The following is a 14684-nucleotide window of genomic DNA, read 5'->3' on the forward strand; positions in this document are numbered from 1 at the left end:
ATCTTTGAAGTAGCTGAGCTAATTAAATTTTAATAAAGGGGAGTCAAATCTTCTCACTGCAAAGTTACAGAAGTAAAAATGATATTGTGGTCCATTGTAATTCACAGGTGCCGTTGGAGTCCCTGGAAAACCTGGACTTGTTGGTGAAAGGGGTTCTCAAGGTCAGGATGGTATGCCTGGTCCCCCAGGAGTAAAGGGAGAACCAGGTAACAGCAGTGAAATATTTTCATTCTCTTTTACAATTGGGTTTTTTTCTGTAATTATAGTGACAAGGATGATTTGGAAGGATTACTAAGGAGCTTATGTGGAGCCAAAGCTAAGTTTAGAAGTAGAAGGTTGTAAGTGGTTTTCTATATAATTTTTGTACATGCTGTCAACAACCCAAGTGCATTACAAATGCTCTATTCTACATGTGTTGTAATGTCACCTAAAAATGTTCATGTCTGCAAGAGTCAAAGTACTGCTGATTAACAGCTTTTATGGGTTTAATCTCAGAGTTTAAAAGAACCAAAATCCTTTCAAAGCAATCTTCTGTTTTATGTGAATATAAAATGAAAGGGATCACAGTGTTTTCCTGCATGAATAGTGAAAGCTTCCATGACCTACACCTTGGGTTGTGAAACCTTTCATTTAGAAGTCACTCCTGATGTTATCAGTGTTCAGATAGATTTAGTCCTACACTGAATTCTGACAGAATTTTGCAGTGAAAAAATTTTCTTTGCATCCTGGTATCAAGAAGATACTTAGAAGGCATCCACAGTATTTAGAAAGTATTCTCATGTTGAAGTAATCACTGTTAATGTATTTTCTTTTATAGGTTTACATTTTTTTTCTATTTTTCTGAACTAAATTAAGTGCAGGGGTTTTTCTGTTTTTTTCTCTGAAAAGAAAGAAATAGCTTCTTCTTGTAGAATGTACCTCAAATAAGATTGACCAATAAGAGTTAAAATTAAAGTAAAAATTTAATTTGTGGTTTTGTATAGAAGAAGTGGATATAATACATTTTACTTTACATACATCTGAACTCTACCTTTTGATTCCATGATCTCTGAAAAAATGTATGAAATATTTGAAAACTGATGTTTTCAAAAAATTATTTCAGACTTTGAGTGTAATGTGACCTAATATTTTACAGGACCACCAGGGAGAGGGATCCCTGGTTTTCCAGGTATTCCTGGGCGTAGAGGTGAGTTGCCTTTTTGAAAAGCAACAGCTTAATTTTGAAATCCCAGAAACATCATCAAGTCCCCTCCTGCTTTCAGGTGCTAGAAATGGCACTAAGTGTCAGAGGAAATCAAGAGTGATTCTGTGCTTTAGATCAATGGTTTGATCCTATATATTAAATGTCAAGGGTTGTTGCTTGCAAAGTTTAGATTGTTGTAAAAGGCAAATAAGGAAGCTGACTTCTGTGGTCTTGTGAAAGTGATATACACATTCTAGAGCTTTTGAAATGTTATTGTGATATATAATTGGATTACCAGAGTAGGTTCTTATCAAAACAAGATCTTTCTGAATAATAAGCACATTTTGAGAAAGCTGCAGTAGTTGCATTTTAATTTTGTTGATCTTCCCTTTGATATCGATAAACAGAAGAGGGACTCTTCCCATTTTTTAGGTTTGACATTGTATTTCTAGTGCTGGTAGAAATCCACTGATTTTCTTTACTTTAAAAAAGTAAAATTAAAAGCACTCCAAGATTGACTTCAGAACAATATCCTTATGGAATAGTCTCTTATTTTTTTGCATTCATATTGATCCAGTTTAAAAGGATTTCTTAGTTCCGAACAAAGAAGCATTTTTCTACTTATTCATCAATAAATATTCCCTTCTCTGGTCTGTTTATCCTCCTCTCAAGTTTATTCCTTGGGATGAGCAATCTCTGAAATGGAGTGAGTTTTTTTTTTTATTTTATTTGTGGGGTTTTTTATTTTAAGAAAAAATTGTGTGTACCTTGCTGTGAGTCCTGTCTTCTCAGAACTATTTTGCTTTAGGGTAGCAAGCTGGCTTTGGGGACTTCTCTGTACTAAAGACAAGGGCTGAATTCCACCTTTGCCATATAGGAAATGCATTTTTGGAGTTGTCACCTCACCTCAGTGTCTTGACAGCCTTCTCCACATGTGATATCCACACTTTGCAGGAATCAAAGGGGACATGGGACTGCCTGGTTTTCCTGGGCCTCCAGGTGTGAAAGGTCGTCAGGGAGATCAAGGACCCATTGGACCTCCTGGCTTAGTGGGGTTACCTGGATTTCAAGGCACCACAGGCGTGGCAATCATTGGTCAGAAAGGGAACAGAGGTACTCCTGGTGCACGTGGAAGACCAGGTGTGTTGTTGGAACTCCTTATTTGTCTGAAAGGATATACTGATAATTCAAAGTAGAAGTCAGCCTATCCAGAATTCAAGATTGAAAGGGGTATTCCCCCAAGAGAGTTTCATAATTAAACAAGTCCTTTAGTAGCTAATGCAATATTACCATTGCAAACAACATGATCTATGCAGTGACATTTAAATTAAAATAACTCTAAGCTTTTGAGTTCACCAGATTGCATTATCTTGCTTTCCTCCCACGTGGTTTGTGAGGCAGCTGAGATCTAACTTTAACAAAGTGAGATAGCCTAACACCTAAACCTAAGCCATGTTGTCACTAAACCATGTCCCTAAATGCCACTCATGCTAAGTGACAACACGGCTTAGTGTTAGGTTTTCAATTGGACTTAATGATCTTAAAGGTCTTTTCCAATGTAAATGATTCTGTGATTCCAGACTTAACTACAACTGGAGGATATTCAAAAGCCTGTAGTGTTAAAGAGTACTATAAATTCTGATCTTAGACTAAATTAGCAGGCTAGGAAAAATTTGATTTTTTTTTTAAAGTGTATATATTTCCTTGGAAATCACTGAGGTGATAAACATGAGTATCATTATGGAGCCATTGGATGTTGCACTGTGTTGTGTGTAGTCTAGGTGAAAAGCTGTTGGCAGCAGTTTTCCCTTACTCTGATGTTTCTGTACAGGTGCTCCTGGTTTTCCAGGCCTTCCTGGCCTTTCCACTCTCAGCGTGAAAGGAAGCAAAGGTGTCCGAGGGGCGGATGGAATTCCAGGGCCAAGGGGCCCAGCTGGTGACATTGGCCCTCCTGGTCCCAAAGTCAGTGAAAGGAACAGTGCTTCTTTCTTACTGCACTGGTAGTCTGCTCTTACAATGAAAAGATAATAATACCCATTAAAAAACCCTCCAAAATCTCTAAATAAACAACAAGCCCAAACAAGTGTCCCCTCCCACCCATTTTCACAAAAACACCTTGTTATAAAGGAAATAAAATGGATATGAGAAGCCAGTTTTATGGACTTAAGTGGGTCAATAAGAATTGTTTTTCTAATTCCTGGCATGTCATTTCCTTGGCTGGTCTGTATTACAGGATAATCTGAACAATAATATGACAATTTCTAACATGCTTAAAAGTGGAGCAGATAGTTCTAGTTACAGCATATTCTGTGAACATAATGCCTTGAATATTCTGAACAAAAATAAAGTATATTTGCTTGTATGAAGATGCTGCTCCTGTTTATCACTGATGTTCTCTGTTTTGCAGGGAATAGAAGGTCGATCAGGCTATCCTGGTGCTAGAGGGGACCCTGGATTTCTTGGATTCCCAGGTGTAAAAGGTATTAATGTATTTTTTTATGTACACTCCTGTGTGCCAAATACAATCATTTACATGTTGAGTTATAATTGTATTTATGTATGAGGGGTTCTAGAGACACAAGGTTTTGCCATGAAAGTCAGGGTTAAGTCAGGTCTAAATAAAAGCATTCACTAAGAGTTTTCACTGAGGTACATGCTCTGGCTGGGTCCTAACTTAGGCTAGGGTGAGGAAGGGCTGACACATCAACAACCTCCATTTCAGGCAAATTCAAAACAAGTTTGTCCTGAGTGAGCGATGAGCTGTAAGGACTTTGGCACTGAGTCTGCCAATTGGAAATATTCCACCGCTGCTAGAAAATGTGACTTTTTGACAGTCTCTTAGCTATAGAACTCAGGCACATTTAATCATACTTACAGCACTGGATCTGTTGTTTGCTGTGAGAATAGTTCCAATTAAAATCTCACTTACAGTTCATCAGCAGATGAACTGCTAAATGTATTGGCTTCATCAATTTCATATTCTTGAGGGTAAATTGAATCAGTAGCTAGCTAAAAATCTTTTTAATTTAGACAATTTTCTAGTGATTTAAATATGATGTAGGCCTGCATTACTCCAGTATTCTCATTTTCAATTGCATGATTTACAGTCCCTGTCTAACCTACCTCTTAGTGATCCATGCTAACTATTGTGCATTTTAAATTTGTTCTAGTTGGCAAAGTCACCACACAGAGTAATCTTACTTTCTTTAACCAAAAACTTTCATTTCACACATGTCAAATATCCCAATGTGGTATTAAAAATACTTCTAATTAATTCTTTTGTTTCAAGCAGAACTGTGGAGCATGGTCTGAATGTAACCTCATATTGTGCTCAGTGAAAAGAATCACTTATCAAATTTCTCAACAAAAACACTGCAACTCTCTTAAAGCCTTCAGCATAACTGAAAGTAGGGTTAAAGGGAGCTGAACTCCACTTGAAGGCTGCAAATCCAGTGACAAAACCATGTAAGATAGAAAGGATATAATCTAAAGTTGAGAATTTAAACTAGGTTTATGGACCAACCTTCATATAGATAGGGATGACAGTATCATCTTATAAATTAAATGCACTTGATCTATAAATGATACAGTTGCAGCAGAGGTGAAGAAACTCACTTTCACATTTTAAAACAGTCTATAGGCTGTGTTACCCTTTGGGAACTTAGCATGGATTATGCAGGACTCTTCAACAAGCCTCTGAAACTTTGACAGTTGTGTTGACATTTTAAACCAGACAGATTTATCTTCAATCTTCTCTTTTAGGAGAAAAGGGTAATCAAGGACCCCCAGGACCACAAGGTGCAGAAGGGCCAAGGGGACCAAAGGGCCAGCAAGGTAACCAACCCTTCTCCTTCCAATAGCAGCTGACTTAGGTTGATTTATTTGGTTTGTTTTTTAGTTTGTTTGCTTTCTCTCATTGTAAAGCAATAGATATTCATTATATTTTTGCTGCTAGGCCCACCTGGATTCCCTGGAAAAATATTCTCTATCCCAGGAAGCAAGGGTCCTGCAGGACTGCCAGGAGTCCCAGGAACACCAGGTGATCAAGGAATTCAAGGGATTCCTGGACTACAAGGTGATTTATATTTTTATCTCTATGCATGTGTCTGTGTGTGCTGCTTAGAATGCTTTTCCACCATTTTGGTTTGGTGGAAAAAACTTCTGCACAGAAGTCTAAAATCTTCACCATATGCCTCTGGGGAATTTTTTCTTGATTGCAATTTAGGACCCAAAGGAGTAAAAGGTCTACCAGGACGTTTTGGTCACCCAGGACATCCAGGATTGCCTGGTCCAAAAGGAGACAGGGGATTTCCAGGCCAGAGAGGTACAGGAAAGCAGAATCTCTGTTTGACTGGTACTAACTGAATTTACAGATAAATTGTACTGCTGATTTCTGTAAGTCCTTCCTCTTACATGTATTGAGATTCTGTAATTTACAGAACATTTACAGTAACTTTAGGGACATATGCTCTTCTGTTATTAATCACTTCTATTTAGTCACTTGAAATCTGTAGGTACCAGGGTGCCTTTATATTACATTAAAATAGAATGAAATATTTTTATTTAGGCATCACAAAATATTTGTATTTGAAGCTTTTTTTGGTAAAAATGGCATTGGTACTTTAAAATACCTCACTATACCATGGAGCTGCTGGAGCTAAGTCTGAAGGAATTCCTACATCTGGAACTACCATCTGGAAATACTCCCAGTTTTTAAGTTGTATCTTGTTATTGGCATTTTTTTTGGTTAGTTTTCAAGCAGTTTCACAAATTTAAAAGAAATGAAAATTTAAACAAAATTATAATACTTGCAGACATATTTATTTCTTATTCACAGGACAACCTGGATTGATTGGCTTTCCAGGTCTGCAGGGGTTACCTGGATCACCAGGTACTATCACTGCTGGTCCAACAAGAAAAGGATTCATCTTTACCCGGCATAGTCAGACAACAAAGATTCCTTCCTGCCCACATGGGACATCCCAGATCTATGTTGGCTATTCTCTGCTTTTTGTACAAGGAAATGAACGAGCACATGGACAAGATCTTGGTACTGTATTGGTAAAAAAATTTAGACTTTTTTTCTTAGAGTGCAGTAATGCTAAGTTGTCCTGAAACCAAATTTACAGTAAGTGTCTGAGATAAACATTGGTTTCAACCATCTCTCTCCAGAGGGGCCTGGAGTCAATTCAGGAATCATGGTTTCTTTCCTGCACTCCTATATTCCCTCGTTGATATCCCTAGAGTTTTTTGAGGAGGAATTCAGTTACTTATGGACAGATGTCTAGTATAAACCTTCACAACATTTGCACAGGGCTGACAGTAACACCACAGGATGTGAAGGAGAATCTTGTGGGTTTTGGAGCCTAAGTGGGATACTTTAGGCTGTGAATAATGTCACCAGAAACTTGTTTAAGTAGCTGAATCCCCGCTACTGTGTCAAGGGCTGATACCATTCAAGAAGATTGTATTATTTTGACAGATTTTGTTCTTAGCCCTGGTTTATTATATAGATATTTTTGTATAAGCCAGAAGCATTTTTCTTTCAGATAATTTTACTGAACAGACTCTTCTTATAGTTAACAACTGTTTTAATTGTCCCTATAGTGGATTGGGTGCCATCGTGTGTCTTTTCTGGTCACTGCACTAAATTTAATGTCCTGCCACAAACCTCTCCTCTTTTGCCTTCCAGGAACAGCTGGTAGCTGCTTGCAGAGGTTCAGCACAATGCCATTCTTGTTCTGCAGCCCCAATGATGTTTGTAGCTTTGCTTCTCGCAATGACTACTCCTACTGGCTGTCCACTGCAGTGGTGATGCCACCAGACATGGCACCCATTTCTGGCAGGGCACTAGAGCCCCAGATAAGCAGGTAAAAGGATAAGAATTTTAGCTCTTCTGCCCTGGAACCATAGAGGCATCACAAATTGTTTTAAGTGGCAAATCTTAGGCAAGACCTGCCTGTCTCAGCCAGTACAAGCACTGACTTCATCTGCCTGGTTTTTGATTACTCACCTAATTATGTCAAATACTCAGTGATACTCTCAACAAAAGTTGGAATAAAGCTAGGGTCCCACCACAGGGCCTATTGCTGCAGAGCCAGCATAAGAAAATGGCACACTGTCCTACTGATTGCAGGGATTGTTTTCTTTAGACCCTATCATTATGGATATTACAGACAGACTAAAATTAAATAAAGACAACTTTTTAATATAGAATTATAGCACAAATCAAGTTCTGTTTTCAGTTATGGATGATGTATTTACTGTAGCTGGTGAAGAACATTGTAAACTGAGCTGAAGGTTCTCAGCTATGAAACACTGTTCTGCAAGCTTGGCCCTTTCTAGTTGCTTGGAATAGCTGAGAAGGATGGAGAACCACGTAAGAGAAAAGTTCTAAAAGCATGAAAGACCTAGAGCAGCAAAATCCAAGGCGGGAAAGCAGGCATTGCACTCTTATCTTCTGTCCTGCCCTACCCTGTTGTTGCAATCCAGTAGCTCAGCTTCAGTTTCCTCATTTAGGAAATAAAGATTATTTTTTCTAATCACAAATAAAGGTACAGAAGTACAGAACTTTGAACTAAACCAGAACAACATAAAATAGTGAGCATGTGAAAAAGGTAACTTACTGCTCGTTACTTCGTTAAAGGCAAAATTAAGTTCAAATGTTCTGGAATTGCTTCCCATCTTAGAACAGTTTTAGTCTGGTGTTACTAGCAGAGATTGCAAAGCAATTGCAAGGTAAGGTATAAGGGTTTAATTTACTTACTCCTCATTAAACACACAAAACCTGTGTGAGTAGTAGCATTTATAGCAAGGTATGCTATGCCATGAGGTAGCTACCATCCTAGAAGGCATAAGTTTGCTCTGCTTTCATGTTTTCTCTCATGTCTGCACTGAATGTGTGTGCTTTCCTTCACAGGTGTGTTGTCTGTGAAGGAGCTGCAATGGTAATAGCAGTTCATAGCCAAACAACTGTGGTTCCTGCATGTCCAGATGGCTGGATGTCTCTCTGGAAGGGTTTTTCTTTTGTTATGGTAAGGATATAACAACTTGAATTATTCATTTTATGTCCTCTCATTTTCATTGGTGTTTTCAGCTGTTCATAGCTTATTTGTTTCTTAATAACTGTTAAATCCTTTTAATTTTTTTTGCCTCTGCCAAGAAGTAGAAAATAAGTCTATTAATTCTTATTCAATTCCAAAAGCATAGAAACTGCTATTCTGATCTGTTCACAAAAATAGGTGGCAGGAGGAAAAGCAGAAAAGATGAGAGAAGTACTAAAGGACTTTAGTCTGTCAAAAATAACTGCATGCATTCACTTTCACATGTTATGCTAAGATCTAGGAAACAGGTTTGGGAGTAGAGTGGTTAAAATGGTTTGGAACACAAAAACATAGAAATAAGTGACCAAATTCTATGCCAGAAATTTCTTTTAAAAATCAGATTTGAGCCTGAAGTGCACTGAAAGCTAAAATAAAAATAAATGCAGAACAACGTCTACAGCAGACTGCCTCAGCAATTTTGATGCCATAATTAGATATGAGTGAAGAAAGTTCATAATGGAAGTGCAAATTGAGAACTGCTTGTGGGACTAACAGTGTATTTATAATAGGGGATGTAGCATTGCATCTGTGTTACCCATGTTTGTGGGATGTCATAGGGATTGAAAAATGAAGGTAGAAGAATTTTAAACCCCTCTTTTTTCCATAATGTAAAGTCCTTTTAGGTCTCGGGTGAAGTTTTTGTTTCTCCTGCAATTTAGCCCTAAGAAGTAATAATAATAAACTTGGAAAAAAGTGAGAGAACTTTTTAGCATTTGGTTAAAACAATTTACTTATTCCCAATATCAGCAAAGTTAGATGGTATTTTCTAGCCAATTTTAAACCATTGCAAATTATTATAGAGCTACTTCTACAAGCATTTACCAACATCAGATAAGGAAAATGCTTTTTCTGCTTTTTGTGTTGGGAGAAGTGATCAGTGCAATAAAAAATATGAAAACACACCCCCACCAGTTTTGTTTATTTGTAATGTACTTACTGTTGTACTCAACTGGACAGAAGCCAGCTCTCTAGGCTTTGTACTGGTTAGTTTCATGTATTTCATCCACCTGAAAAAGGCCTTTGCAGGGAAATGCCATAACTGCTTGAATTTTATATGGATTTTAATAACTTAAGAAATGCCATAACTGCTTGAATTTTCAGAAGGCTTCTGTCCTTCATTGTAAGTTTCATCAAATGAATCTGCATTCATTTTATTTTGTCCAAGATATACCACAGAACAATGGTATGTTTTAGAAAGCGGGGGGGGGGGCTTTTTTGCTTGCAGTTTACTAAAAGCTGATGGACAAGTTCTCATCAAAATGTTTTGGTGGTTGTAGTACACAAGTGCTGGCTCAGAAGCTTCTGGCCAAGCATTGGCATCTCCTGGATCTTGTCTGGAAGAATTTCGGGCCGTCCCATTCATAGAGTGCCATGGCAGAGGGACATGCAACTACTACACAAATTCCTACAGTTTCTGGTTGGCATCCTTAAATCCAAGAAGAATGTTCAGGTAAACTGTACTTCCCTTCATCCCAATGCCCAAGGACACAAATGCCTGCAAAAACTGTGGGGGCTTCCTTTGTAATTCCCTTCAGGTTAGGCACCCTTGTTTGTTAGGTGCAGAGTCATTTTGTAGCACATAGATGTTTGAGCCAAGAATTTCAAGGTTCTTGTCAGTAATTCTATATCCAAAGTCACATTGTCTTTCCCTGTTTTTTAAAGAAAAAAGTTGAATGTTTGGGTTTTTCTTCTAGGAGACCTGTGCCACAGACTTTGAAAGCAGGACAACTAGAGAATATCATCAGTCGTTGTCAGGTCTGCATGAAGAGACCAATCTAAACAGTGGCCACTCTTCACAGAACATGAAACTGATTTATTACAAAGAATTGCCTAACTCTGAAGAGCTATAATTTATTGAAGTCCTGCTGCATCTGGAAAGAAAATTATAAATTGCCAGTGCAGCACTGTGGCGAGGTAGGGCAACAGTTTGACTTTTGTCTATGGCAAATGACAAAGCACTTTGTTGGAGGAATCTTATAATGGCATCTGCAGGGGCATCTGCTGAACCTTGTCATTTCTGAGCTGCATCTTCACCATAAAACTACAGCATCACCAGATCCTTAATGAAAGATGTCAATGCTGCCTTGTGTTAATGTGCTTTTCAAACAGCAAGACAATCTAAATGCTCCTGTATCAGCTTACGTATGTTCAGTGTTTCAAGTGGATATCATTTAAGATGCCAGTCTGGCACTTACGAGAGATAGGGTTCAATAGGAAATATTTTCAGTGCACTTTTAACTATATAATGATTCATTAAGAGTTGTTTTGGTTTGGTTTTCTTGTCTAATAAACAAGTATCTCCCCACGTACCTCACCCTTCCTCTGGCTGGCAAACAGGAATACAAAGGTTTTTGTATCACTGTGATGATAATGGTGCTTGACTGGCCAGAGAGGGAGTGACAGCAGGCACTGGGCAGGCAGGACAGTGGTGACAGCACTGGCTGTGTGCTCCAGAGTGACTGTGGCGAAGAGCTGACTGAAGAAAGTGTTGGGAAGTTTTCTTTAGATTCCATGGCCTTGGACATTGATCATGCGATCTTTGAGTTCTTCAAATTTGGCAGGATTGGGCCTCTATTATGGTCACATGCTTTTGTCTCTCCTGAAGAAAAAACTATTTACCATGTAATTTGGGATTTTGTTAGAAATGACAGATACTGTATGGCTCAAGGGCTCCCATGGCATTGTCAGGTTATTACACACCCATCAGGATGTGATTCCTAACAAAATCTATAATACTTCAATTTTACAGTATTTCATATTTAAATATTTATCACAAATTGTATTCTGTATTTAAATATTTAGCACACATATCTGCAAATGAAACCATTTATTCCATCCAGATAAATGTATGCATCCAGAATTTCTAAAAAGACTGATATTTAAATTGTACCATCTAAGCACTGACTTACATACAAGAGAATCCAACTATAAATGAACATAAATACTTGAAAAGCACTTTCATTTGCTCATATAAATTATATTAAATTGTAGCTCTGAGGTTTTTTTTTAATATTTATAACATTGCACTTGCAAGGCTATTTAAAATTGTAATGTTGACATTTAAAATGTTAATATTTTTTAATACTTGCACAATTTATCAGAATTTCAGTATTTAGTGAAGAAGCCTAATTCATCTGAGTAGTTCTGTAAATGCACCATTTTAAATGTAGGGTTTAGTGATTCAGTGAAATAATGGATTTCTCATTTAGATGTTTTTTTAAGCCAGTGAAATTTTATATTGTTTCTGTTCAAGTACTTGCAACATGTTTGTCAGACTGTTTGAATTTTCAGTGTTAACCTAACTAAGAAAAGGTTTTGTCTGTGTTCCATGCCTGTTTCTTATGATGGAGCTAACATGAAGATACCATTTATATGAACTGAATGGATATTTTAAAATTATTGTTTGCTTGAACAGTCATAGTAATTCTGTTTGCAAGGTACAATTGTGAATTTACAAGGTTTAATGAAGAATCTCTTTGCAGATGCACTACTGGTAAGAAGGTATTAATGTCAAATTAATATTTAGTCTTTCATTTGAATCAAGCCTGGGGTTGAGATTATCTTCCTTAAAACAATCACATACTAGACTTTTCCATAAACTCTGAAGTTTGCTTTAAAAACTCAAAGACCACCCCTGTTGCTTGGTAGGTTGTTGGGGTGCTGGTGTTTTTTGGTTTTTTTTTTTCATTAATGCTCATTGCAGTCATCCAAACATACAATTGATGACTGTGGAGACTTCCACATAAAACTAGCTGGTAAAATGCAAATGTGAGTACCTGAGGCTGAAGTCTGCTGGAAATGTGTCCAGTAGAGAATAACGTGTAAGGAGAAGGGAATGAATTGTGGCTTTGAAGTCCAAAGGTAAGTTACAGAGAATTATGTCTCTTAGTATAGCATATAACTGGAAGTTATGCCTTGTTCCTAGTTTTGGATTCTGCTGCTCACTTTTTTTGTGGCCTTCAAAAGTTACTGAAGAAAGATGTTGATAAATAGCTCTAGATTTTGAGTGCTCAAAATGACTCTCTTTCAAAAGCATGAAGTACAACTGCAGGGACACATGTTTGTCAAGCCTGGCATAATACAAGCTAGACACTGGAAATCAAAGAAAAACTTGGGAGAAGTTGATGTTAACTTCTCACTGCAGCTGCAGATCATTTTCCTTCCCTACTGCTAATGGTTGTTGTGAGGATTAGTTAACTGCTGTCTGTAAATGCTTTGGGAGCCTTAACTGGAAAGCGCTGATGAGGTGCAAGCTGTTAATATATTGTACTGAAAGAATGGACACATGAGAAATTGGGAATAAAGAGCAAATAATGGAGGCTGTATTCTGCTTAATACAGCCAAATAAAGATATTTTGACTAAATAAAGGACCCATTTCCATGTTGGCTTCTTTTTCCCCTTTTCCAGTACTAATGCTCTTGTCCACTACCTGGGCATACCAAAAAAAAGGGCTATCTGATTAAAACATAGGGGGTAGAGTTTGTCTTAAGAAAGATACTCGCTCCCTCTGACCTGGACCACACTTCAAGTTTAGGACTTGAATGTAAATACCCAAGCTGGGTCTGTGCATACCAGCTTTCTTCCTACATAGGATGCTGTGGTAAGCTGGGGTTTTTCTTCTCATCAGCTGTTTCAGGGCTGTTCTGGATTCAGTAGGAGAATTTACATTGCTAACTGATATTTTATATTGCAAACAGGCTGATGGTTAGATTGTTCTCAGTAGTGTTTACTCTAAGTCAAGGACATTTCAGTGAGGAGAAGCACAGAAAGGTGGGAGGAAGCATGGCTGGGACAGGTGCCCTGAACTGGCAATTCCATGCCATAGACCATCATGCCAGTATATGGACTGGGGAAATTACCTGCAAAGAGGAGGCTGATGGTGGATCAGGGACCAGCTTGGCATTGGGCAGCAATTGTATTGTCATCATTTGTCTTACCTGGGTTTTACATCCTTCTCTCCTCCTTTTTATTACATTTAGTAGTAGTAGTATCATTATTGTTACTATTTTGTTTCAATTATAAAACCATTGTTACCTCAACATGAGTTCTATTTCATTTTCTTGATTCTCCTCCCATCCCATGGTGAGGTGGGATGTGCAGAGTGAGTGGCTGTGTGGTGCTTGGTACAATCAGAGTGTGCAGAAAGAAAAAGGCACCACCTAAAATTATTATCAAGAGTTCAGCATTAAAATAAGACAAACCAGCAGAACTGTGTTGTATGCAACATGCTTAAGGATGGCCTTTTAAATCCCTGATCTGAAAATCTTCAAACTATCAAAGAAAGTTACTTGTGCAAAAACCTGTACACAATGCAAAAAATGGAAAGAACGTCCTGAGAGGGGAAGGGATACAGCCTGATACAATTCTTTTTGGGCTGGGACGGAAGACAAGGGGGAAAGGGCAGTCGTGACCCTCTAATGGTAATTTATCATGTGATACTACACTAGAAATCCCCACCAGAGCTTTTCTGGAGGATTTCCTGACACTCAGAATGACTCAAGTGACTTGTCTGTGACCACTGAATTTATTAACAACAGTCATATATTCAATGGAACAAACACAGTCACAAAACTGATCTCAACATAAAATTACATATGGGGAATCACAGGAGAGGAGCCATATTTCTACTGTGATTGATGAACAAGTTTTCAGACAATAATTGCTTTGGGATTTTCTTGTTTGTTTTTATTTTAAAGATTAAATCCTTTTGATAATTTATAAAATGTTAAAGAAGAGGTAAAATTGAGGACTCCACATACACAATGATGAGGATTGCCTGGTAAGATGTGCTTGGGGCACAGCTCATATTTCAAGGCAGCTAAATATAAGAGCAAATGTAAGATCTTAAGGCAACTACTGTATCATTCTCAATGTTAGACAAAATTTATTTAGTAGGAGATCACATTTCTGACCACTTGCCTATGTAAAACAGTGCTGTTAGTATCTGTGAAGAGCTGAATTAGCAAATTGCAAGCCTAGATCAATGCATGCTTATGTGGTGGAACCACTACAATTGTAATCATAAATCCAAAGTAGGGAAAGCTCTGAGCCTGCTTTTTTCTTTTTAAAAAGTACCTCACAAACATAACGCCTCTTTCATTGTATTTTCCTGTCTGGAGTTGAAAAATTGAGTTATGCCATGAAGCAGCAGCTGCTCCTGGGCTCTCTGATAATCAGGAAGGGTCAGCTACTGGTGCCCTTGGAAGGTTTTAGCTCTGCTGGGCAGAGCTGGTGTGTGCGCTGGGTGTCAGCGGGGCACGAAAGGTACGGCTGTCACCCGCCTTTGGTGACAAACGCTCTGTGACGGTAACGGGGCGGTGATTGCTGTGGGCCGGGCAGGGCCCCGGGAGCTCAGAGCCGGCCTCAGGCGGGGCTGCCCCGGAGCAGCGCCCAGGGC

General features: G+C 38.2%; 1 protein-coding gene across 1 annotated transcript in view; it reads left to right on the top strand.

The window, feature by feature from the left end:
- Positions 1-12654, top strand: part of COL4A3 (collagen type IV alpha 3 chain) — a 55292-nt gene extending 42638 nt beyond the window's left edge. Inside the window, exons 39-51 of the mRNA XM_036388946.1 lie at positions 108-206; positions 1136-1186; positions 2138-2323; positions 3015-3145; positions 3591-3663; positions 4946-5017; positions 5139-5258; positions 5409-5507; positions 6021-6233; positions 6876-7053; positions 8103-8217; positions 9564-9736; positions 9981-12654. Of these exons, the coding sequence (XP_036244839.1) occupies positions 108-206; positions 1136-1186; positions 2138-2323; positions 3015-3145; positions 3591-3663; positions 4946-5017; positions 5139-5258; positions 5409-5507; positions 6021-6233; positions 6876-7053; positions 8103-8217; positions 9564-9736; positions 9981-10065 (1595 nt within the window). The 3' untranslated portion in view covers positions 10066-12654. The remainder of the gene's footprint in view (positions 1-107; positions 207-1135; positions 1187-2137; positions 2324-3014; positions 3146-3590; positions 3664-4945; positions 5018-5138; positions 5259-5408; positions 5508-6020; positions 6234-6875; positions 7054-8102; positions 8218-9563; positions 9737-9980) is intronic.
- The last annotated feature ends 2030 nt before the right edge of the window (positions 12655-14684 follow it).

This window comes from Molothrus ater, chromosome 10 (assembly GCF_012460135.2).
Source record: "Molothrus ater isolate BHLD 08-10-18 breed brown headed cowbird chromosome 10, BPBGC_Mater_1.1, whole genome shotgun sequence".
NCBI classification, from domain to species: domain Eukaryota; kingdom Metazoa; phylum Chordata; class Aves; order Passeriformes; family Icteridae; genus Molothrus; species Molothrus ater.